General features: G+C 39.8%; 2 protein-coding genes and 1 long non-coding RNA gene across 38 annotated transcripts in view; 2 read left to right on the plus strand and 1 right to left on the minus strand.

The window, feature by feature from the left end:
- TASOR (transcription activation suppressor) overlaps positions 1–10,331 on the plus strand; it is a 52,562-nt gene extending 42,231 nt beyond the window's left edge. Inside the window, 8 exon segments of the mRNA XM_008260818.5 lie at positions 531–1,465; positions 4,546–4,668; positions 5,215–5,374; positions 6,214–6,322; positions 8,217–8,395; positions 8,591–8,755; positions 9,608–10,098; positions 10,100–10,331. Of these exon segments, the coding sequence (XP_008259040.3) occupies positions 531–1,465; positions 4,546–4,668; positions 5,215–5,374; positions 6,214–6,322; positions 8,217–8,395; positions 8,591–8,755; positions 9,608–10,098; positions 10,100–10,141 (2,204 nt within the window). The 3' untranslated portion in view covers positions 10,142–10,331.
- Positions 10,332–11,091: 760 nt separating this feature from the next.
- Positions 11,092–24,819, minus strand: part of CCDC66 (coiled-coil domain containing 66) — a 46,041-nt gene continuing 32,313 nt past the window's right edge. For 22 of the 36 annotated variants that reach the window (XM_070050700.2, XM_070050702.2, XM_089306053.1 and 19 more), the window contains 9 exons: positions 24,705–24,789; positions 22,493–22,654; positions 16,867–17,011; positions 16,278–16,418; positions 14,490–14,932; positions 14,072–14,112; positions 12,975–13,246; positions 12,308–12,435; positions 11,092–11,341 (listed from right to left, as the gene is read on the minus strand). In XM_070050700.2, coding sequence (XP_069906801.2) covers positions 11,255–11,341; positions 12,308–12,435; positions 12,975–13,246; positions 14,072–14,112; positions 14,490–14,932; positions 16,278–16,418; positions 16,867–17,011; positions 22,493–22,654; positions 24,705–24,789 — 1,504 coding nt within the window. In that variant the 3' untranslated portion in view covers positions 11,092–11,254. The remainder of the gene's footprint in view (positions 11,342–12,307; positions 12,436–12,974; positions 13,247–14,071; positions 14,113–14,489; positions 14,933–16,277; positions 16,419–16,866; positions 17,012–22,492; positions 22,655–24,704; positions 24,790–24,819) is intronic. The other 14 variants (XM_070050707.2, XM_089306054.1, XM_070050698.2 and 11 more) reach the window with 3 other exon arrangements.
- LOC149124345 (uncharacterized) lies at positions 17,802–19,650 on the plus strand. Its single transcript, XR_016214778.1, has 2 exons — positions 17,802–17,970; positions 18,886–19,650. It is a non-coding gene; the product is annotated as an uncharacterized LOC149124345 (long non-coding RNA).

Below are 24,819 nucleotides of genomic sequence, written 5' to 3' on the forward strand. Positions count from 1 at the left end.
TTCTAATCCAGTTTCTTGCTAATGCACATACTAGGATGTAAACGATGATGGCTCAGAGACTTGGTCCTTTTTTCACCCACATGAGAGTCCCAAATTGCGTTCTGGACTTCTGGCTTAAGCCTGGCCCTGCCGTCACTGTTACAGTCACTTGGGGGAGTGGACGGCAGGTAGAAGATACTCCTCTCTCCATCTCTCTGCCTGTCAAATAAAATAAAAATAAATTTAAGAAGTATTAAAAAAAAGACACTCAGTGTTGTTACTTTGCCTACTGAAATCCGAAGACCAGCCTATAAGTAGAGTACATTGGAAATTAGAAACCAAACTGATAGTTAAGGTTTTTATTTTACCTTCCGGTGCATAATTAGTTCTAAATGTATGTATCTTTAAAGATTTATTTATTTGAAAGAGTTGCAGAGAGAGAGGACCTACATATATTTTTGACCTTTTTTCGTGCCTTTGATTGAAGGATGTGTGTTTTCAGATATTATCTTTCTGGATTGTTCTTATGATAATGAACTCTCCTTGTATAGGTATGAAATCACCAGAAGAACAACTGGTGTGTCTGCCACCGCAGGAGACCTTTCCTAACGACCCTCGGGTAATAAGTAGACAGAGAAGTTCTGATTACCAGTTTCCATCCTCTCCATTTACAGACACACGTAAGAGCACCACTGAGGATGACGCGTTGACAGGTCAGGTGGTGACAGTGGAGGAGCAGTGTGTGCCAGCAGCAGAGCCGCCTGCAGTGAGCGAAACCACAGAGAGAACAGTGTTAGGAGAGTACAATCTCTTTTCTAGGAAGATAGAAGAGATTTTGAAGCAAAAGAATGTTTCATATGTTAGCAGAATTTCCACACCAATCTTTTCAACACAAGAGAAGATGAAACGGCTTTCTGAGTTCATATATTCTAAGACTTCCAAAGCTGGTGTACAGGAGTTTGTAGATGGCTTGCATGAGAAACTAAATACCATTATTATTAAAGCATCAGCCAAGGGTGGGAATTTGCCACCAGTCAGTCCTAATGATTCTGGTACTAAGATAGCCTTGAATCCTTTGGGAAGGCCTGTCATACCAGCATCCTCAAGTGACTTCAACAGTAAACACCTTCTTGAGCCACTTTTTAGTGATGCTTTGAAAGACACCAACTCTAATGAACAGCATTCCTCTTCGACTTTGAGTTTAACTGAAGTAGAAATGAACCAGCCACACCATGCTACAGAGTTAACGATGACTTCTGATCATACTGTACCTGGTGATATTGCCCGGGAACCAGTAGAAAAAGAAACCGCAAAATCACCCAGTGATGTAAACATTTCTGCCCAACCAGCTCTGTCAAATTTTATAAGCCAGTTAGAACCTGAAGTATTTAATAGTTTGGTTAAAATCATGAAAGATGTCCAGAAAAATACTGTGAAATTTTATATTCATGAAGAAGAGGAGAGTGTGCTCTGTAAAGAAATAAAGGTAACTAAATGAGAAGGTAACAGTAATGCTCTATAAACTTGTCTTGTTGGTCTGACCTGTATATAATCAGTTTTGTTTCCAAACACTGATAATGCATTTTTGTAATTTAATCATATATAACAATAGAAGACTGGTAAGCTAAATTTAGGACATGTGATCTAAATATTTGAGAATTTAGAATTTTGGTTGCTAGTTAATTTTAACCCATTAAGTCCCAGGTTTTCAATTCCATGATATTTCCGTCTCAGTATTTATTTCAGTTACCATAAGTAGCTCAATTTAAGTCTTTATAGGTGTCCTGTGTGTAGAATTATGGGACATAATGAGTTAAAGAATATTTCTATACACGTTGCAAATTCCTTTAAGTTGTTGCTCAGGGGTATTAAATGTTATTCCCCCCACCTCCCATTTTATTTGAAAGGCAAAGACAAAGAGGCATATGTCTTCTGTCCACTAGTTCACTCTCCAGATACTTAGAACAGCCATTGCTGGGCCTGTCTCCTGTGTGGGTGGCAGGGACCCAAGTATTTAACCATCAGCTGCTGATTACCAAGCTGCACATTAACAGGAAGCTGGAAAGGATGCAGACCTGAGACTCTAAACAAGCACTCCATTTGAGATTCTGGGTCTTAACTGCTGCACCAAATTCCTGTCCTGTAGTTGGGTTTGTAAGGAATGGGAAGGGAAATACAGAGGGGTAAATTAAGTTGCCAGTATATATCTCACAGGAAGTTTGGTCAAAAGGGAAAAACTTTGCATGGATGGCCTGATCACACATCTTGACATTTCTTGATACCCTGGGTATGTATTGATTCCCTACAACCCTTATTGATCAAAAAACATTGGTGATCCTTAGAGTCTTCAGTCATGAAAGATCTCTCATGTGAAGGTGGTGGTTGTTTTAAATTGAAGCTGTAGACTAATATTTTAGGTATTTGTTTTTTGAAAGAAAATTCATAGGCATGTGTGTATATGTAGATGTGTAAAATTGGTTCACAGGTTTGTAAATGATAACACATTAGAACAATTACATCAGTGTTTTAATACTAGTAATTAGTCCTCATTAGGATTTTAATTTCCTAAAGGAATGCCTAATTTTGAGGTAAAAGCCTACTCTCACCTATGGAATTTACTTACCATGACTCAGTTTCTGCCTATATTGTTAGGGTAAGCAGAGGAGCTATATAAAAGTAAGTGGCTCAGAGCCAAGGGTGGCCCAGAAACCAGCATGTTTAGTGTGATGTCATGTGATGTGGAGAGCAAGGAAATGAAAGGGGCATGAGAGTACTTGGTTGTGTTTTTCTTACTGATTACTTAATGACAGGAATTCCATAGTTGGATTTTTGCTATATGTCATTGAATGTAGGGCTTCTCAGTTTTTTTCCTACTCCCAGCAAGATGTTCTCAAGCAATGTACTTATTAGGACATAGCTGCCTGTTGCTTTGGGGCTGGAATAAAGAATAGGTTGGGTACATTTCCCATGGTGATCAGCCCAATTCAACTCCCTTTGTCCTTTTTTTTTTTTTTTTTTTTTGGACAGGCAGAGTGGACAGTGAGAGAGACAGAGAGAAAGGTCTTCCTTTGCCGTTGGTTCACCCTCCAATGGCCACCGCAGCCGGCGCACCACACTGATCCAATGGCAGGAGCCAGGTGCTCATCCTGGTCTCCCATGGGGTGCAGGGCCCAAGCACTTGGGCCATCCTCCACTGCACTCCCTGGCCACAGCAGAGAGCTGGCCTGGAAGAGGGCAACTGGGACAGAATCCGGCGCCCCGACCGGGACTAGAACCCCGTGTGCCGGCGCCACAAGGCGGAGGATTAGCCTATTGAGCCACAGTGCTGGCTTTTTTTTTTTTTTTTTTAATAGTGGATTGTAACATACTGATGTCATATTCATCTTGAAGAAATAGGAAATGTATTTCCTCATGAGTGATGCTTTTAATTCATTCTGGCATAAAACAAGGCCTGTCTGTGTCATTTATGTTAACTCTGCTTGCTTTCTCACAAATCTGATACTAATATTCATTAGGAATTTTCTAGTAAAAATGTTATGGTAGACTAGAAGAATATGAAGAAAAATTTAAAGTTCCTAAGTATTTCTGGATTCAAGCTGATATTACTGTGCTAATTAAACCACCTTACCTAAAATAAATTTGTGCTTAAATCTTCTTAATGTAATAATACAGGCTGAACTCACAGCAGGCCTATTAGTAATTCATGCTTTCATTAATTGACTAAGCTTGTCTGAGATGTGCCCAGAAGCTTGAGGGCTCAGAGCAAAGTGAGTGTAAGAGATGCTGCTTTAGTTGCAGTCTGTATTACTCTGGGCAGCTCTTAAGGGATAGTAAGCTGGTTGTCAGGGAGGCCGGGGGTTGATTATTGCTGAATACTTGTGTTGACCTTGAGAAAATCTATCTGCAATGAGCAGTGTGACCCTTGGGATCTTAACAGTGAGGGTTCCGAATTTCGCTGGCAAGCAAAGGTAACTCTGCATGGACTTAATACCTATGCCCTGTGATAACTAGAACCATGTCACCAGCACAGAGGGAGGTATTAATGCATGAATCTACTTTGCTTAAACATGTAAACTTGACAGGAATGACTAGTGTGCAAATACCATTGTACATAGTAAAGTTCTAAATGTATGTTTTTTAAGCTGTTGTGAATTAAGTGAGCTACATAGTCATTGTTATAGTGCTTTGTAACTTGAAGTAGTATCCTGGTAATATTATTGCAGTTAGCCAAGGGCCTGCTTAAGGAAAGGAAAGAGGGTCTGATTAATGATTTTAATGACTAATGGAGCTGAATGAAGAACCTGGAATAAACGATTGTATTACCTCACACTGGCATTTTACTTGGCTTTAATTGCATACTGTTCAACATTGTGACTGTAACTGGTGAAGCCCTCACTTTGAGACTCCTGTTAGAGTGGGTTAGCTGACCTTCAAAGTCTTCTAGAGTGTAAGTTCATAGTTAACAGTGTCTTAGTAGTTGTTTAACATGTTACTTTATCTTGCATTTTTAAGTTGATGTTTGCAAAGATTATTTTTTGTGCTGATTTAGTTGCTTTCCTTTAACAGGAATATCTTACCAAGTTAGGTAATACTGAATGTCATCCAGAACAGTTTTTGGAAAGAAGATCACAGTTAGATAAACTGTTGATTATTATTCAAAATGAAGACATTGCAGACTTCATTCACAAGGTGATTCTTTAATCAAATTCACTATTTTGGTTTTTAAAAACTCTTAAACTTTAAAGAGAAAATGACAGAAACTCTTGCAGGAATCAGCTGTGGCATTTAGGTTTCTGTCACTGTAAAATTTAAAACTGCTGCATGTTTTAGGTCTGTCATTTCTCTGAAATAGAACCAGTGGAAGTACCAAATCCTAGAATGCCAGCAAATCTGCTAACTCTGTATTGTCTCTTATTCACTACTATGAAATGACTATCCAATTCTGATTGATAGATCAAATCTGAATTCTGATTGTAATTACAAGTTACAGATGATTAAGTTTAAAATTTGTCCATTTTGTGTTTTCAAGTCTATTTATGACTCGTTTTCTTGTGTGTTTGCATGGGAGGCCCCAGTACTTGAATGTTGGTCTATGTTGTGGAAATAATGTTGGGAATATTTTTGTGTGAGCCATTCAGATGTGATTCACTAATATAGATGAGCCTTACTGATTTTGTTGGACTTGTTTTTACCGTTACTTCACACTTGAGTCTACTTATTTTGGTATTTATACAGGTACCTGGCTTAGTGACTTTAAAGAAGCTCCCCTGTGTTAGTTTTGCTGGCGTTGATAGCCTGGATGATGTAAAAAATCATACATACAACGAATTATTTGTATCTGGAGGATTTATTGTTTCTGATGACTCAATTCTAAATCCAGAAGTTGTCACAGTGGGTAAGATTTATGCCTTGTTTAAGGCATATAACTTGTTTAGAGCATGTAACTTCCGTACTTGTTTTTTTCTCCTAGGTTCTTAAGGAAAAACATAGAAAAACACCAATAATCCACTTATACTTTTTAGATGTAGTGTCTGTTTTTGCTCTGCCATTTTTGATAAATGGTGCATTTCCACCTTTTCTTTAATTTTCATTACCTCAAATTTCTTTCCCATTCTTAGACTTTACAAATTGTTTTCACTAAATCTTGTGTAAAGCCACACTCTCCATACTTGCTGCACTTTGGGTATTTTCATTGTTATCAGAATGTTCTTCTGTTTTTTATTTTCATCTGGTTTTAAGGCGGAGTGACAGAGTGAAAGAAAGATCTTCCATCTGCTGGTTTCACTCCCTAAATGCCTGCAACAGCCAGGTCTGGGCTAGGCCCAAGACAGGTGCCCAGAACTCCCAACTGGGTCTCCCGCTTGGTTGCAGGAGCGCAAGCACTTGAACCATCATCTGCTGCCTCCCAGGATGCCTTAGCAGTAAGCTGGATTGGAAGTAGCTGGGATGCCAGTCATTTTCTGATATGGGATGCAGGTGTCGCAAGCAGCAGTTTAAGCAGCTACACCACAATACCCGCCCCTTCCCATCCCTGTATGTTTGTTTTTAACGTGCAGATATTATGTTCATAGAACTTAAGGGATGTGTAGAGTTTAGTCTCTGTTGCAGAGGGGAAAGAGAAGGAAAATAATACAAAGGTAGTAGGTATTTATACAGAGACAGGAACTGCCTCCATCATTCAGGTGTGCAGCGACCTACTTGTTAGATTAAAATGAACTTCATTATCTCTAACAGAGAACCTTAAAAATTTTTTGACATTCCTTGAAGAACTTAGTACTCCAGAAGGAAAATGGCAATGGAAAATCCACTGTAAATTTCAGAAAAAACTAAAGGAACTGGGCAGGTAAGATTTGGAAAATAAATTTATGATGGCTGATTTCAGGTTGTGCTCAGAAAATTTTTCTTTTCCCCTTGTTGCTTTCACATAGGTCCATAAGTAGCTGTACAGTAGTTGAGATGCTGAGTTATTCCAGCCTTTTTGGAAAGAAGTGGTATTCTTATTTAGGTAGAAGCTTGCTGATGTTCTAATAACATGTGGAGGCAAAAGCAGTTTGTAGTTTATTCTTTGCTACTTAATGCATTTAAAATAAGCAAAATAATGACTGGCATCCTTAATTTCTTTTTATTGTTTGTGCTAACTAGGATCAGTCTGTCTCAACTGAGGACTGCTTTAAGTAGCTAATATCAGATATTTAGGCAAGGATTAATCTTTTTCTGATAATGGAATTTTAATTAAGGTTTTCATTTATATACAAGTATATTTGATTGAGAACTGATCAGTTCTCAAAGTTTGATCCTTAGACCACTGGTCACTTGAAAGTCTTCATGAACCGTTGTGGTAATTAGAGTTCTTTTTTTTTTTTTAAATTTGAGAGGTGAGAGTTACAGGCAGAGGGAGAGACAGGTCTTCTGTCCGCCGGTTCATTCCCCAAATGGCTGCAGCAGCTCAAGTTGGCCTGATCTTAAGCTAGGAGCTTCTTCCAGGTCTCCCATGTGGATACAGGGCCCAATCTCTTGGACCATCTTTACTGCTTTCCCAGACCATAGCAGAGAGCTGGGTTGGAAGTGGAGTGGCAGGGACTAGAACTGGTGCCTATATGGGAAGCTGGTGCCACAGGCAGAGGCTTATCTCACTAGCCACGTTGCTGGCCTCAGAAATAAATTTTTGAGATACTATATCCAGCCAGCAGAGATTACCTAAAATGTATTTTACATATTAAAGGGTCTGAGAACCTTTTGAGAGCACAAACTTTGATTTCTTGTAACCCCTATTGACGTTCCATGGTATGCTTTTAAAACATTAAAAAATATCTGGGGGCAGCATTGTTGGTGCAATGGGTTAAGCCTCTGCATGCAGCCCATACTGGAGTGCCAGTTAGAGTCCTGGCTGCTCCACTTTCAATCCTGTTCCTGGCTAATGCACCTAGGAAAACAATAGAAGATGACCCAGTACTTGGGCCCCTGCCACCCACATGGGAGACTCCAATGGAGTTCCAGTTTCCTGGATTCTTGCAGCCACCTTTGGTCCCTCTGCTGTTCAAATAAAATCTTTTAAACCACAGAATTTTCTCCCTCATCTTCTGGTTCACTCAGCAAATGGCCACCACAGCAAGGGTTGGGCCGGGCTGAAACCTGGAAATGAATCTAGGTATCGAGTGTGAATGGCAGGGACCTAATGACCTGAGTCATCACCTGCTGCCTTCCAGGGTGTACATGGGCAGGAAACGGGAATGGAGAGTGGAGCTGGGGTCTGAACCCAGACTCCAATATGGGATTCAGGCTTTTTAAGTCGTGGCTTAATCTGTTATACCAAACACCTGAAGTATTGAGACCCAAAGGTTTAACTTGTCCAGACTTACTGTTACCCTCATTTTAAAATAACCACTGTTGCTTTATGCCTTTTAACTTAAATAGCTTAGAGACATGTATGTTTTTCCCCAAGGAAAAATATCTTTTTTTTAAATCCTATGCCCTGCATTGAAGCCTGAAAATTAGTAAAGGTAATAATTGTAAGTGATTTTAGCCTGCTCTAAATAACTGGCCCTCAGGCCTTGCACCAAGGAATCTCTGGACTTGTATATTGATGACAAAATTCATGTTCTTCCTAATAAGCAACCCTGCGTCAAGTAGTGAGCTGAGTTATATATGTTACCTCAGTTGAGAAATTAATGAAGCAGAAATTTCCATACTAACTTTTACAAGTGCAGATCCAGATACTGAACTGCTTAATTTCACAGATTGAATGCTAAAGCGCTAAGTCTGTTGACACTTCTGAATGTCTATCAGAAAAGACATCTGGTTGAAATTTTGTCATACCATAATTGTGATTCACAAACTCGAAATGCTCCTGAATTGGACTGCCTTATCAGACTTCAGGCTCAGAATATACAACAACGACATATCATCTTTTTAACAGGTAAAGAGAGAACTATGAAGCTTGCGAATAACTATGTCTATGGGAATGTGGTATAAGGATTTTATAGGGCCACGGTGGATGCTTCTTGTTAAGCTTTAATTCTGAAAAATGGGAAAAGATTACCTGAGGGCTAAGCAGGCATCTCATTTGTCCATGCTGTATTTTCAAGTTTTATATATGAACTTTTTTTCTTAGACAAGAACATCAAGATGCCTTCCAGTTATACAGATAACGGAATAGTGGTTGCAACTGCTGAAGAGTTTATGCAAAACTTTAAAAATCTTGTGGGCTATCATAACTCAGTCACAGAAGAAAATTTTCCACTGCTTGGTGCTAATGAAAACCTTGAGTCACAGTCAGGTAACTTTTCAGTAGTTTTCATTTTTTTTTAAGGCAGACAGAAAGAGGAATGGTTTTGCTGTTATTGTATTATGTAAACCACTCAACTCAGTGTAAATGGCCTCAGGGGAAGTGTTTCAAGGCATCTTGTAATACACAGCATGAACAAGATCTGCTCATTTATTTAACTGTATGTAGCTAATACAAGTTGTTGAGTTTTACTACAGCCTATGCCTACTATGGCATACGCATTTTCCTCTCTGAGGGTATGGAAGCTGTGTCAGCTGCTGTTAGCAAAGGGGTTGTATTAAAAAAAAAAAAGTAGGAAAACAGATGTGGGAGGATTTAGCATTGGGCGACTAAATCTCCCCAGAGGTATGAGGCAATTTAATTACAAGACAGTAGGGATTATCACAGCTTTAGTCTTTTGTGAGGTGGCCTCTGCTTTGGTTCCAGTTTGATATAAAATGAAAGATATCCTTTTGTCTTTGAAAAGCAGAGATGATTGAACCAGTTTAGTAATCCAGTGAAGCTAGATGTCGAAAATTTTATTTTGTATTTGTCTTGTCAAATACTGAATTACCGTATAACTTTAGATGCTGTTTTGACATTAACCCCTTTGGAGCTGGGAGTTGGGATTTCCCAACATTAAACGTGAACACATTTCGCAGAAGCTTTTAGCATCGGATTATCTGGACATTCACACCTAGTGTGAGTGTTGTGAATAAATGAACTTGTGGCAGAAGACCAAGCTTTAAGGGATTGTGGACTTGCAGACCCTGACGCATTATATTGTGTGAGTAGTGTATAATTTTAAAACTTAAACAAATTGTGTATTTCAATAGAGGAGGACTTTTTGTTTTTTAAATGTAGCTCTTTTAGAAAACGATGAAAAGGATGAAGAGGATATGTCTCTGGATTCAGGGGATGAAATCTCACAAATAGAAGTATGCAGCAATTTTCATTCAGAAATATTGGCGCAAGAGACCAAAGGATCACGTGGAACAAATCAAAAACAGAATATTCAAATTCAGTTGCAGTCCTCTCTTGACATGCAAAACAGTTTATTAGAAGAGAAGACTTATCACAATGATTCTGAAGAGAGCGCTTCTATTGGTATAGTGTGCTCAGGAGGAGAGAACAGCAATTCAGCAGAGCAAGATTCATATAGCAACTTTCAGGTTTATCACAGTCAATTAAGTCTGTCCCATCAGTTCAGCCATTTTAATGTTCTCACTCATCAGACATTTTTGGGGATACCATATGCCCTTTCATCAGTTCAGTCTCAAGAAAATGAAAATTACTTTTTAACTGCTTATACTCAAAGCTTGGATAGAGATAAACCTCCATCTCCAATAAGTTGGGGGAAAAAGTGATTCTTCCAGGCCATATTCAAAAGACAAATGATTATAGAAACATTTTTTATAAAAGTTTGTTGTGGACTTATTTCTGTTTCTTAAAAGTAGATTAACAATTTATATTTCCTTCTCTAAACAAAAGGTTTCCTGTCCTTTCTCAGATGTTTTTTTTGTCTTATTTAAATCATGATGGCCTGTAACAGTTGTGAAAATTGAAATAAATATATATATTTTTAAAATATATTGTACTTGAATTATATCATGTTGGCACTTTTAAGTTTTACTTCTGTATATCACAAATACTTGGACTTCAAATTGAAGCATATTTTTTATGTAAAATTCAATGTCTGGTAGGATGATAAACAGCAGTGGCTTTTTCTTTTAATGTCAAATGGTAGAAGCTACATTTTTGCTGAAATGATCAACTATTTATTTTGAGCTTTTGTATAGTGCTTTTATACAGGTGTAAGCCAGTGATATTTACAGAATTTTGGCTCAATACCTCAAGATTTATCTAGCAGTGTAGTTTCAGATAATTAACTACGCACAGGGACTTAAATAAACAACACCGTCTCTTGCTAAAATTTTGGTCAACTTTGTCAGAAGATTTTGTTACTTTTTGTTCATCAAAGGCACTGACCAATCTGGAACATATGTAGAGAAACAGAAGTGTTTTTGAGGTGGTCTTAATAGATTTCAAACCTGTATCTGTTGGTGATAACTGCCTCTCCGTTACTAATGCTTCAAAATGTTTTCGAGGATTGCAGTAATTCAAAGTACTTACCATAGGTAGACCTTTGGCAACTCAAAACAAGTAATGAGAATAAATGCATGAGTGCTTTTCAGTTGGTAATCTACATGGAACAGTGTGGCAGAGCATTGTATTTTAACAGGTCAGGAACATCAGACTGTATTAAGGTAAGTGTTTATATTATATCAGATTTTAGGACTTAAAATACCCAGACTGTGACAGAGAAAAACTGCTTTTTACTATGAAGCTTTTACAAAAGTGTCACTTTTATTATATCTTTAAGAAGTACAGCATTTTACTACATTATGTACAAGTTTTTAACAAGCATTAAAAAAATCTAGGCTATTTGAGAAACAGAATTGAGCAATGAGCATATTTTCCAAGTCAACAACACAAGTGGTTTTTCTACATTTAAAATGAAGAACTAAAATTCTCTTCTTGATTTGCAGCTAAAGGCATCAGATTAGTTTCCAACTCCTTTTGCTTCTGGAGAAGGCCCTGAAATCACATTGATGTGTTAGTAAGGTATATAGCTGACTTAACCAACTTCCTGTCCCACATTCCATTCTTAATCAGCATTGTCTTTGTTTGTTTGAAAAACATCATGGATTAAGCTCAGGATAGAACAGAATTAATAATGCTACTTGGCTATAGCCTAAACTTTATCATTCACATTTTTATGATTGTATTTTTCACTGTAAAAAACTATAGGAAAAGCAAACCCCTCTTCCCCAAAGTGCTCTTAAAGTGGTATGCTGTCTAGTATTTTTCTTGACTACAGTAACCTTAGTGCCTAGTAAAAGGATCCTGCAGAAGACTGGGTACTATATTGATAGGTGACTGTGTATCCTGTATCTTACTTTCCCACTAAACTAGGAGTAAAAACACTTTGTTATTGTAATGTAAGATCTTTGCCTGTGCTACCAGAGTTGCGGCGGGCATTGGTAAATAATTGGACATGGAAAAGAGCACCCCTAATTTTTCCCAAGTACAGAGACTACTGCTACACAGTAAATCAGTAGCAAATGCAGAACCAATTTTCCAAATTATTTTTTTTTTAAAAAAGCTCAAGAATAATAATAATTGGTCTAGGAGAAAAACTAGTCTGGTGAGTAAGATTACAGTTGTTAATTCTGTGATGAATTATGTTCTTTGGGATGGATATCAATGTTCTAAACACTGCCAACACATTCGTTTTTAAGAAGCATGGGTTGCACTGCTAAGCTTTATTAAAGCCTACTTGTGTATATCTTGTCTGCCTTTAGTTGCTTTTTTATCTTACTGTTCAAATGTATGCATTTTTTTATTCAATAAAACTAAGTTAATATTACAGTGTCTCATAATTTCATACTGGGAAGAAATAATTCTTCAAGATAGGATTTTCCTTGGAATTGCTTTTATATTACTATTTATGAAAATGGTTTTTCTGAAAAACTGGGATGCAGCTACACATTTAGTTCTTACCTGTCTTAGTTCTGAAAGTCCTTTAAGAATTGCTTGCTGTCGATCCCTGTTTTTCACCAAGTTAGGATTAAGAAGGGGATCTGGAACATGGTCATCATCAAATAGCAGTTGCTGTTCTTGCACGGAGCCTGAAAGCCAGAACACATTGACCAAAGTCAAAGAAGGATGCATTATGAGTTATTGTCTAGGAAATCATCATTGGAAAAAAAGCTAATACATTCACATTCTTGTCACCTTTTCTGGGGCAAACGTGGCTAAGACACTGACAAGGGCAGGAACTAGTAGATCTAAGTCTAGGGCATTCAGACCTTGAACAGTTACTGAAAGAGTATTTAGGCCCGCGCCGCGGCTCACTAGGCTAATCCTCCACCTGCGGCGCAGGCACACCGGGTTCTAGTCCCGGTCGGGGCGCCGGATTCTGTCCCGGTTGCTCCTCTTCCAGGCCAGCTCTCTGCTATGGCCCAGGAGTGCAGTGGAGGATGGCCCAAGTCCTTGGGCCCTGCACCCCATGGGAGACCAGGATAAGTACCTGGCTCCTGCCATTGGATCAGCGCGGTGCGCCGGCCATTGGAGGGTGAACCAACGGCAAAGGAAGACCTTTCTCTCTGTCTCTCTCTCTCACTGTCCACTCTGCCTGTCAAAATAAATAAATAGAGTATTTACTCACCATGTGAATTTTGTGTTGAAGGCCTAGACAATGGTGCATCTGGATCAAGGTAGTAGATTTCATTTGTTCGAACGTAGGGAACAAAATGGGATGGTTCAGAAATGCCAGGTGATAATTCTGTTGGACTACTTCCTGAGATCACATTCTCTTTTTCATAGCTGTTTTTTACTGGTAAGTGCAGTGTACTAGTCTGAGTTTGTTGGGTTTTGTTTTTCACTGCTGGAACTGGTGATGACTGAGACCTATTAAAAAACAACCCACAATGGCAGGCTCTAGAAGATACAAAACTATGTATTTTAAACACATCCACTTTAATCCTATTTCAATTTATTCTAAATGTTATGCTTTGAACAATACTACATATACAAGCCTGAGTTCTATGACAATTTGCATGAAACAGGGCAGGCAACAGAATGGGACTGATTTGAGTTCTTAGTAATGACATCTAAACTCTTTGAACTTAATGCTTCTCTAGATAAGATGGTGAGTACATGATTTTGTGGTGACTTAACTAGCCTGCTATTGGAGAGCCCCATTCTGAGACAACTGTAAGCCAGCTGGTTCATGAACAGACAGGAAAAATACTGTTTCAAGGGTGTGCATTTGCTATACCAGTTAACACAGATGTTTGCATTACATATTTGAGAGCCTTGGTTTGAGTCCCTATCACTTGAAATTTCAGTTTTATGTTAATGTACACTCTGGGAGGCTGCAAGTAATAGGTGAAATACTTGGATCTCACTACCAACTGTGGGAGGCCTGGACTGAGTTCCTGGTTCAGCCCTGGCTATTTATGCCATTGAGGACTGAATCAGTAGATACTGATACTGCTTGCTGAATTTCTCACTGTCTTTATCAGTTATTTCTCATTGTTCATTTCAAGTAGAGTATCTATTCTACTTTTGAGATACTTGTAAAAAAATGAAAACCACTGAGCTAACCACCCACATTCTTGCCTAGCCCAACATGGGCCTTCATGCTCCAACTAAGATGGCACCCTTGATTCACGTATGCCTGATCTCAGCTGGATTTTGATGTTTTGTCAACCACACAGGAAACATTTCTTAACTATGGAATTAATCTAATACATAACATACCTTTCTTGGCTGAATGAATTAATGTTCGAAGGCTCTGCTTCCTAAAAAATGGATAGATAAATGTACAAAGAGGAGTATATAGCATTTCCACAATTTGAACTACATACTATATGAATGACAGGCACTAAAATAGTGGGCTACATTTGATTCTAGAGTTAGACCAACCTAAGAATTGCTGATTTCCCCATCTGTTCTCTCTCTAGCATACAAACAACATATATACCTGAATGTGTATTTAGCAATATTCATGTACAGAAGTACAAATTTTTCTGTGAAGGATAATAAACATTTTCAGCTTTAGGAACAATGTGATCCTCTCTGTTCAAACTACTTAGCCAGTTCTGCTGGAGTGTGAAGCCAGCCACACACGATTCATGAAGACAAGTAAGAACTGTTTTGAACACAGATATGGGTTTACCTTTTTGCCTAGATGCCACTTGGTTTTTGACTCAGCTTCTTGATGAAATGGATGCAGAGCTGGCGAACTGCCTCTGTTTTGAGAGAGTTGTCCAGGATTATTTCTTTCCACCAAATGAAGCAGTTCCATCTGCCGCCTTAGTTTTTTTTCTTCTCTCTGCTTTTGAAGCTGCTTGGGGTACTTTTCTGATGCTGGAATATACCTTCTGAGTGGCTTATTAATATTCCAGTCAGGCCTCTTAGGATATTTCTTCATGTGCTTTGTTGGTTTCTCTGTTCTCGTGAACTGATCAGACTCGTCGTCTTGCCAACTGCTCTCTCTTTCTAAGTTAGCTCCTTTATCCTGAATTAGTCCTTGTTTGTTTTTCTTAAACTGACCATTAAATCCCATAGAAATCTCTGGAGATGGACAGCTGGCAATTTCCCTCTGGATTACTGATTCATCTGCAAAAGTTTTAGGATAAGACAAAAATGTTTAATTTTCCTCACACTAAACAATTGTGTGAATGTCCTCTAAGGTGCTATTTGTTTTTAGTATTAACTTTATTTCCCCTCCCCCACTGACAACCAGCATTCTACTTTCTATGAATCTGACTGGCATATTCACTTAGCATCATTTCCTCTGAATAATATTCCATTGTATATATATGTATATGTGCATACCACACTTTGTTTATCCAGTCTATGGGGTTGCTTCCACCTTTTGGCTATTACAAATACTGCTGTCAACACAGGTATCCAAACATCTCTTTGACAAGTTTTAGTTGTTTTGAGTATATACCTGGAAGTGACACTGCTAGGTCACACGGTAATTCTAATTTTAATTTCTGGAGGAAATAATGCAGTTTTCTATGACAGCCCTACCATTTTACATTCCCAACAGTGCATGACTCTTTCAAAGTTTCTCCAAAGCTATCTTTAACCTGCTTATCTGAAAGGCATAGTTACACGGAGAGAAATATCTCCCATCTGTTAGTTCACTCCCCAGTGGATCGCAATGGCTAAGGCCAGGCTAGGCTGGCTGAAACCAGAAGCCAGGAATTTCATTTAGGTTTCCCATGTAGGGCCCAGGCACTTCATTGCTTTCCCAGGCATATCAGCAAAGAGCTAGATTGGGAGTCCAACAGCTGGTACCAGCCCGCACATGGGATGCCAAACAGGGGTATCAAGAAATTAGAACCCTCATATTCTTGGCAGGAATGTAAAATGATAGTTGCTTTAGAAAGTAGTAGTTCCTCAAAATGTTAGCCGTAGAGCTGCCATATGACTGCAACTGTATTTCTCCAAGAGAACTGAAAACACAAACGTACACACAAAAACTTGCACATGAATGTTAATAGCAATATGTTCACAGCCACAGTTTAAATGACACAAATGTCCATTCGCTCAAATAAATAAAGCATTTCCATACAATGGAGTATCACACAACAAAAACAGATCAAGGACTGACATAACAACAAAACAAAGAAGCCAGACACCACAGACCACATTACACATGGTTCCAATTACATGAACTTTGAGAGAAAAGACAATGACTACCAAGAATAACGTTTTTTTCTTACAAAATGCTCTGAAACATTGTGACAGCTGCAGAACTGAATAGTACCCTTTAAAAGAAAGTTCATGTATTAAGCATCAATAAAATGCCTACAAAAGAATTAGAAACCCAGAGGTTCCTTTATTTTCCAACTCACGGAAAGCCTCACATTTTTAATCTTTAAACAGAACATGATTCTGATACAAAATAAATAAATATGAAATCCAATTATAATTTTCCACATATATATACCTGTTTGCACACCAGTATCCTTCCTGGGAGAAGTGGTAGCACTGATAGAAGTATTCACTGTACCACTGACTTCCTCAAATTCATGTCTTACATTGGAAAGGTTGCTAGTGGACACGTTATATTCCAACTGTATTGTATCAACTGACAATGGAGAAAAAAGATGCAATAAAATGACACTTAAGTGAATATCAATGGAAGTTATGTATAGCAGCAGTACTGGATAATTGATTAATCACAATAAACAGGCTAGCCTATATTCCACAAAATTACCTGAATTCTTACCTATTGTTGAATTTAGAGAAATCAATTTTTCTTAAAATACTGAGTACAAAAGTATATACATTACCAATGGTTTCAGATTACTGTGATCAACACGTATAGAACATTTATGTGAGAAGATAGAGAATATGTAATGTTTAGTTTTACTTTTAAGGTAGTTTCCAAAATACACTAATATAAACATTACTATTTATAAAGTTAGGATCACTTTAAGGTCTATTATGTGTTTCAAAATATTTATATGTGTATTAAAAGTATTCAAAATAGGCAATTACTTAAAAATTTCAAAAAATTCTGATTAAGCTCTTACCACCAAGATTTTTAATCAATCTGGAAGTGTCATGTCCTTTCTGAGCCAATTCCCGGATTCTCTGTTCTTGTTTCAGTCTCTGAGCCAGCTCCTGTGCTCTCTGCATTGTCTGGAATAACTCATTTGTCTTGAGAGTCATTATTTCCTATTAACAGTGAGAATTACAAAGTTGTTAAATTATCAAACATATACAAACTTAACTATTTCTCTCAGTAAATATTCTAAGCTTCTATGGGTCAATTAACACTTTAGTCATAAGGTAAGTCAACAGGGCTTTCGTGTTAATATCTTTCTACAGCTATATTAAAAATCACAAATACAAGAAATCTAGCCATTTCAAGTTTCTACTAATTTCTCAGTTTTTAAAATTACAAGTCAATCTATTAAAAATAAGTATTAAAAGGTAAAACGTAAGGGTTATGGCCACTTGCAGTAAAGATAACTGTTTTTGGTGAACACATGATATATCACATAGCTGGCTCAGCCTTTTCAATTCAATGAAGTCAGAAAACAGATCATACTTTGGTGAAGCCTGCTAAGTGGGAAAAGGCTAAATAGCAGACTCTGTGTTTTACTCCTTAAACTGACAACTGAATGCTACTATGTGATATACTCTATCAGGTTGGCACAAACATGGCAGTTGACACTACCATACCTATCCTGTCTATACCACTTGTCTTCCAGGCAAATAGACAGCTACTCTTTTTAAAAGGTTATTATTTAGCACATAAGCCTATCATCAATCTCAGCTAAATACTCTGCAAATGCTCCTGCTGATACATGTTACTGGAATTCTAGGAACACCTAGAATAATTAACATAATAACTGCTTAGAAATGAAGCAGAGATTCCTCTGATAGCTAACAGTAGATCACAGTGATATACATAGGTAACTTTTGCTGCAGTAACTCATCTTGACCTCATTTTTCTTTTAAGGATTTATTTTTTTGGAAGGTGGAATTACAGAGACGGAAGGACAGACAGAGGGAATAACTTCCATTTGTTGGCTTACTTCCCAAATGGCTGTGATGGTAGGAGCTTGGCCAGTCTGAAGCCAGGAGCCAAGAACACCATCTCCATCTCCCATTTGGGGGCAGGGGCCCAGGTATGTGGGCCATCTTCCTTTGCTTTCCCAGGTACATTAGTAGGGAGCTGGATCAGAAGCAGAGCAGCTGGGACTCAAACTACAGCTGGGATCTGGCATCAATGGTAACAACCCACTGTGCCACAACACCAGCCCCCTTCTCATTATCTATTATTTTCATCTACTTGAAAGCCACAGCAACAGATAGACAGCCATTTCTTCCATCCACTGGTCCACTTCCTAGATGCCTAAAACAAGCAGGTTTAGGCCTGGCCAAATCCAGGAGTCTGGAACTCCATCAGGATCTCCCACATGGGTGGCAGGGGCCCAAGCACGTACTGCTTTCCAGTATGCAGCAGTAAGAAGCTGGATCAGAGCTGGAGTGGCTGGGACTTGATACGGAATGTGCTTTGACAGAGCATGCAGGCATCCCAAGCAGTACTTAACCCACTGTACCAAAGTCCTGCTCAGACCTCCTCAGCATAGAGGACAAAACTATTCAGCATTTGTGAACTACATCACATGAAATATAAACCCTTCTCAAGCCTTTTCTGTAATTTCCTAACTTTCCTCAAAGCTTTAATGTTTCCACAAATAGGTCCATAATTTCAAAGTACATGCTGTAGATAATCAGCTCGACATTTTAGACAAAACTGCCTTCCTGCCCTTTAGGTGGCCTTGGAGGTTATCTCATTAAGATAACTTGCACATTATATCTCTTCTCTTAAGCCCATTACATCTCTTAAGAATGTTAATGTTTCCAGAAAAAGTCCAGGGCATCTTAATCAGCTATGGGCCACCTCTGTCTTTAAAACCCTTTTGTCACCACCTTGTAGTGCAGGGATACATTATCTGATGGCCAACAGAGACCACAATTCTATTAAGTCCTCTAAGTAAATTACACTGTAGATAATCTTGGATTTTTTTTTTTTTCAGTCTCATACCACCCCTCATGGCTGCCTTAGTGCCTATTGTTTCGTAAGTATAAGAGGGGCAAACTCAAGAACCTGAAAATGGTATACTTATGTGTCAAACAAGGGGAACCCAAGTGTCGGGATGGCTACTGCAATACGACCTGCTATGGGGTATGGGGAAATCAGAGCAGCCAATGGCAGAATTGTGTGTGGTATGGCAAACACTGGCTCCTAAGCCATGGCTGTTGGCTGTTTGTACTGACAGTTGGGCAGTGTACCAAAACCTTACTCTGAACGGCAAAAGGGAAAGCAGAACAATGGCCTATATTAGGAACGCGTCTCTAGGGACGTGTGATGTTGCGACAAATGTCAGAATGGCTAGAGAACCTGAGTTACAATTAAGTGTTTAGCACGTATTTGCTCATGTTAAGACCTCCACTTCCGGGAACATGAAGGTGTCAGAGGCCAGAGCCATGCCATGACAGACTTCTCACAAGAAAAAAAAACTTACTAGGCCCAGGATGCGCCTGGTATGAGAAGATGAAACCTGACACTGGACAGTCCTTCGTCTGGTTCGGCAGGACCAGGTAGAGGCAACCAATAAGGTGGGCCGTCCTTGGTCCTGCAGGGCCAGAAGGAAGGAATGCGGATGTAATACTTGTTTGCCTGGGAACTATAAAAACCCCGAGAGCATAAACAAGGGGGTCTTGGTCTCCCAGCACTGCATTGCACGGGAGGCTGGGCCCCAGCATGCTGGACCTACAAATAAAGTCCCTTTGTTCTTGCATTACGGTGAGTCTCACTGGTTCTTTCCATCTGGGCAATCCGGAACACAACAAAGGCAGATGCTTTAATTCAAGTACAGTCCCTGGTCCCAACCCAAATGGCTTATCTGGCCCCATGGGTACACAGTACGAGCTCAAGGAAGATGGGACATAATTAAGGGCATGCAGTCATGAGTCAAATGTTACAGGGGTCTGTGCCTTGGGCCCCACCACCTGTCCTACATGTATGTACTTCAGGAACTGATCCTACATCATGCTAACCTATCCAAGATTGGCAGGTTTGTTACACTGGCCCTTCGACAAACAGTAAGTGACATAGATACTCTAACCTGTGTAACTATACCTACTGGCCTTAAGCAGCCCTTTGGTTAACAAGAAAGACAATTAAAATGCCACATTAAAGGTCTTAAAAGTTAAACATGATGTTTGTGTAGTACCCACTGCTGCATTGACAGTGGCCAAGGCACTCAAATCACACCACAGTGGTTCATGAAGCACTTTCATCTGCTAGATAAAAAAGCAGCAGAGTTGGTGTCAAGAAAAAAATGTTCAATAGACAGGCGTTCTATTAGGTAAACCTTCAGATAGCTGCACTACAGTCTGCAGAAAAGTGTTAATAAATTTAAATATCCACGTTAATCTCAATACCCATATTAGTAAATGTAAATGCCCCTTATGAGCTGCTAGGGGACTACAACCCTAGTCCAAAATGCCATCCATGTCCAAAATGTACATCCAGATGCCATGGTGCCCAAGCTGGTTCCCAGGGAGAGACAGCATTGTTTTGAACGTCCTGTGAAGTACAGGGGAAGGGATGATTAAATGAGGGTGCAAATGATTTGTTCCCCTGGGATATTCTTGCCACGGTATCAGTAGTCTCTAGGGCACTAAAACTGATCTCTCTCTGGTTTGCCATTCAGCCACTAGTATTTCACATCACTGATGTATTCTGCCATGTAGGCCAACATTTATGTTACACCACACCATACCACCTTCAATCACTAACAGAAATGATGCTACCAGTATAGCCTAGCTAGATAGTATAGACTGCGATTACAAGTCCCTATTAAACATTTTCATTCATGGCTGTGGTCTGATGCTGTTTTTGCTGGAATCTGTTTTAAAAGCTAACTCATTTTCCTAATGCTATTAGAATTTGGGGTGGGGCCAGCACTGTGGCGTATCAGGTAAAGCTGTCACCTGCAGTGTTGGCATCCCATATGGGTACCAGTTCGAGTCCTAGCTGCTCCACTTCCAATCTAGCTCTCTTCTATGGCCTGAAAAAGCAGTTGAAGACGGCCCAAGTCCTTGGGCCCCTGCACCCACATGACAGACAAGGAAGAAGCTCCTGGCTTATGGCTTTGGACTGGTGCAGCTCCAACTGTTGTGGCCAACTGCGGAGCAAACCAGCAGATGGAAGACCCCTCTCTCTCACCCTCTCTCTGCCTCTCCTTCTCTCTGTGTGTAACTCTTTCAAATAAATAAATCTTTATCAAAAAAAAAAGGAGGAAAGGGTATGAAGACTTGGTTATGGGATGGACATTACAGCCACTCCTTGGGACGCCTGCATTTCATATTGGAGTGCTTAGGATCAAGTCCTACCTCTTTTTTTCTTTTTAAAGATTTATTTCAGAGGTAGAGAGGAGGAGAGACAGAGAGAAAGGTCTTTTATGTGCTGGTTCACTCCCCAAATGGCTGCCAATGAGCCAATCTGAAGCCAGGAGCTAAGAGTTTCTTCTGGATCTCCCACACGGGTGCAGAGGCACAAGAACCTGGGCCATCCTCCACTGCTTTCCCAGGCCATAAGCAGAGAGCTGGATCAAAAGAAGTGCAGCCAGACATGAATCAGCACCCATATGGGATGCCAGTACCATAGACGGAGGTTTAGCCTCATATGCCACAGTGCTGGCCCCTGCCTCTGTTTCTGATCCAGCTTCCTACTAAGCAGCAAGTATATGATTCCGTAGTACTCCCGTGGGACACCCTGATGGGAGTTCCAGGCCCCAGGCCTAGATGTTGTGGGCATTAGGGGAATGAACCAGCGGATGGAAGCACATTCTATCCCGCCCTCCCCCTCTAATCCTCTCAGTCACTCTGCTTTTCAAGTAAAATTATAACAACAACAACAGCAAAGCCAGCTGTAAGGGGTGGAACGCAAGGATTTAACCTGACATGACTACAACTTGTCCTTCAGGAGACCTGAAGGTCACCCCATCAACAAGATAGCCTGTTGCCTGAAATGTCTCTTACAAATGTTAACATTTTCTGGAAAAGTCCAGGGGATTAGCCATGGGCCACTACTGTGTATAAAGCTATTTATCTCCTCCTTGTGGTGTGGGAATCCATTGTCTCATGGCCACACAAGACCATACCTCAGTCCTGTAAGTTCTCCAAATAAATCATACTCTATGTAATTTTGAATTTTTCACTTTCTTTGGTCTCAGCACCTTTTGCCTTTAGCAGCCAGTTCTGGTATACTTTTGGTTATATTTCCTTTAAAAATGCATACAATTTTATTCTAGAATGTTGCAGTTTAAATACTTACTTCTGGGGCCAGCACTGCAGTATAGCAGGTTAAGCCACCACTTGTGATGCTGGCATCAGCTACTCCACTTCTGATCCAGCTCCCTGTTAATGTGCATGGGAAAGCGCAAGAAGACAGCTTAGACCCCTGCCACCCATGTGGGAAACCCTGATGAAGTTCTAGGCTCCTGGCTTTGGCCTGGCCCAGCCCTTGACACTGTGTCCATTTAGGGAGTAAATCAGCAGATACAAGATTTCTGTCTCTTCCCTTCTCTTTGAAACTCTGCCTTTCAAAAAAATAAAAAAATCTTAAATACATACTTCCTTTTGTTTTTGTTTAAGTAGGTCTTCTTCATACTGTTTCTGCATCTCTTCTCGTTCTCGTGCTAAGCGAAGCTCTTCTTCTTGTTCTTCCCTCTTTCTCTGCTCTTCTTCTAGCTGCTTCTTCCTGCGCCTTTCTTCTACTTGAGCAGTGATGGCTTTCTAGTCATCAACAACCACATAAATCATTGTCACAAATAAAAATCCAGGAAGAATTTTTTGGTGACTAAAGAGTAAGTTTTTGTCAGTAGTGTATCCAGAAAATATTATGTAAGACAAAATGACAAATCTCCAATACATTATCTCCCATCTCCCACTTGTCTGACCATATTCTACATGCTTATTCTTCAAACCCAGGCCATTAACAAAAATCAAAGAAAAACAACTAAAGAAATAATCTCAGTGCTTAGCATAAAGCCTGCTAAGTAGCAGATATTAATGTGTGCTGATCAAACTGAGCAAGACTAACAACCATATCAAATTCTTAATCTATCAAAGTTTTTTGTTTTTTTTTGGACAGATAGAGACAGACAGAAAGGTCTTTCTTCTGTTGGTTCACCCCCCAAATGGCCACTACGGCCGGCACACTGTGCCAATTCGAAGCCAGAAGCCAGGTGCTTCCTCCTGGTCTCCCATGCGGGTGCAGGGGCCCAAGCACTTGGGCCATCCTCCACTGCCTTCCAAGGCCACAGCAGAGAGCTAGACTGGAAGAGGAGCACCAGGACTAGAACCCGGCACCATATGGGATGCCGGCACCGCAGGCAGAGGATTAACCAAGTGAGCCATGGTGCCAGCGCCTCATTTTTTTAAAATATTTTAATCTATTTATTTATTTGAGAGGTAAAGTTACAGATGGAGGGAAGAGACAGAAAGGTCCTCCTTATGCTGGTTCACTCCCCAAATGGCTCCAACACCAGGAGCTTGGCTGCTCCAAAGCCATGAGCCATGAGCTTCTTCCAGGTCTCCCAAGCGAGTGTAGTGGCCCAACCACTTGGGCCATCTTCTATTGCTCTTTCAGGCCATAGCAGAGAGCTGGTTTGGAAGATGAGCAGCCAGGACACATACGGAAAACATACAGTGCCCATATGGGATGCCAGCACCATAAGCAGAAGCCCAGCCTACTATACCACAGTGCTGGTCCTGTATCAGAGGTTTTAAAGAATTATACTCAAAGGCTAGAGCTGTGGTGCAGTGGGTTAAAGCCCTGGCCTGAAGCCCCAGCATCCCAAATGAGTGCAGTTCTAGTCCCGGCTGCTTCTCTTCTGATCCAGCTCTCTGCTATGGCCTGGGAAAGCAGTAGAAGATGGCTCAAGTTCTTGGGCCCCAGCACCCACATAGGAGACCCAGAGGAAGCTCCTGACCCCTGGCTTCGTATCAACTCAGCTCTGGCCATTACGATCATTTGGGGAGTGAACCAACAGAATGGAAGACCTCTCTCTCTCTGGCTCTACCTCTCTCCGTAACTGTCATTCAAATAAATAAAATAAATTTAAAAAAACTATATTCAGACACATCAATCTCTTTAGCATTAAACTAATATTACAGATTTAAATCTTAGCTTCCTTTCTTATACAAGTATATGCTGGATTTCTTAATCACAACTGTACTTCAATCCCCAACATAGTTCCCTTCAAAGAACTGATTCTCCTTTTGAACAGAACTCAAGAAAAAAAAGTGATGAAAATCTAATATTAACTTAAGAGAGTTCAAATTCATATACACAATTTATTTCTCTACTGGAAGACAGATGGTTGTAGCTGGTGACCCTGTCAGGTGTTTATCATAATTCTTTAAAAAAAAAAAAAAGACTTACTTACTTTTTTGAAAGGCAGAGTTAAGAGAGAAGAGAGACAAAGAGACAAAGAGACAGACAAAGAGAGGAGAGAGAAGAGAGAGAGAGAGAGAGATTGATCTTCCATCCGTTGGTTCACTCCCAAAACGGCTGCAATGGTCCAGGACTGGGCCAGGTCGAGGCTAGGAGCCTAGAACTCCATACAGCTCTCCCACATGGATGGCAGGAGCCCAGGTACTTGGGTCACCTCATAGCATAAACATAATTCTAACATTATGCCAGTTAGGGTAGGAATTGGATTCATCGCAGGATAGGATCACAATTTTCTACTAGAATTTCATTTTCCACTTACTTAGGTATATGTTGGCTATGGCTATTACACATTAAGGCAAAGAAAAAAAATGTTTTTCAATACCATACCTGATGTTCTAACTGTTTTTGACGCCTCCTTTCTCGTTCTTCAATCTGAGCTGGGTCCAGGAGAGCAGTCATAGAACGGAGAAAGCTAACAAGATAACATATATTATTCAATCCT

The sequence above is a fragment of the Oryctolagus cuniculus genome, chromosome 10, assembly GCF_051225735.1.
Source record: "Oryctolagus cuniculus isolate XC-2025 breed Fujian yellow rabbit chromosome 10, ASM5122573v1, whole genome shotgun sequence".
Classification (NCBI taxonomy): Eukaryota; Metazoa; Chordata; class Mammalia; order Lagomorpha; family Leporidae; genus Oryctolagus; species Oryctolagus cuniculus.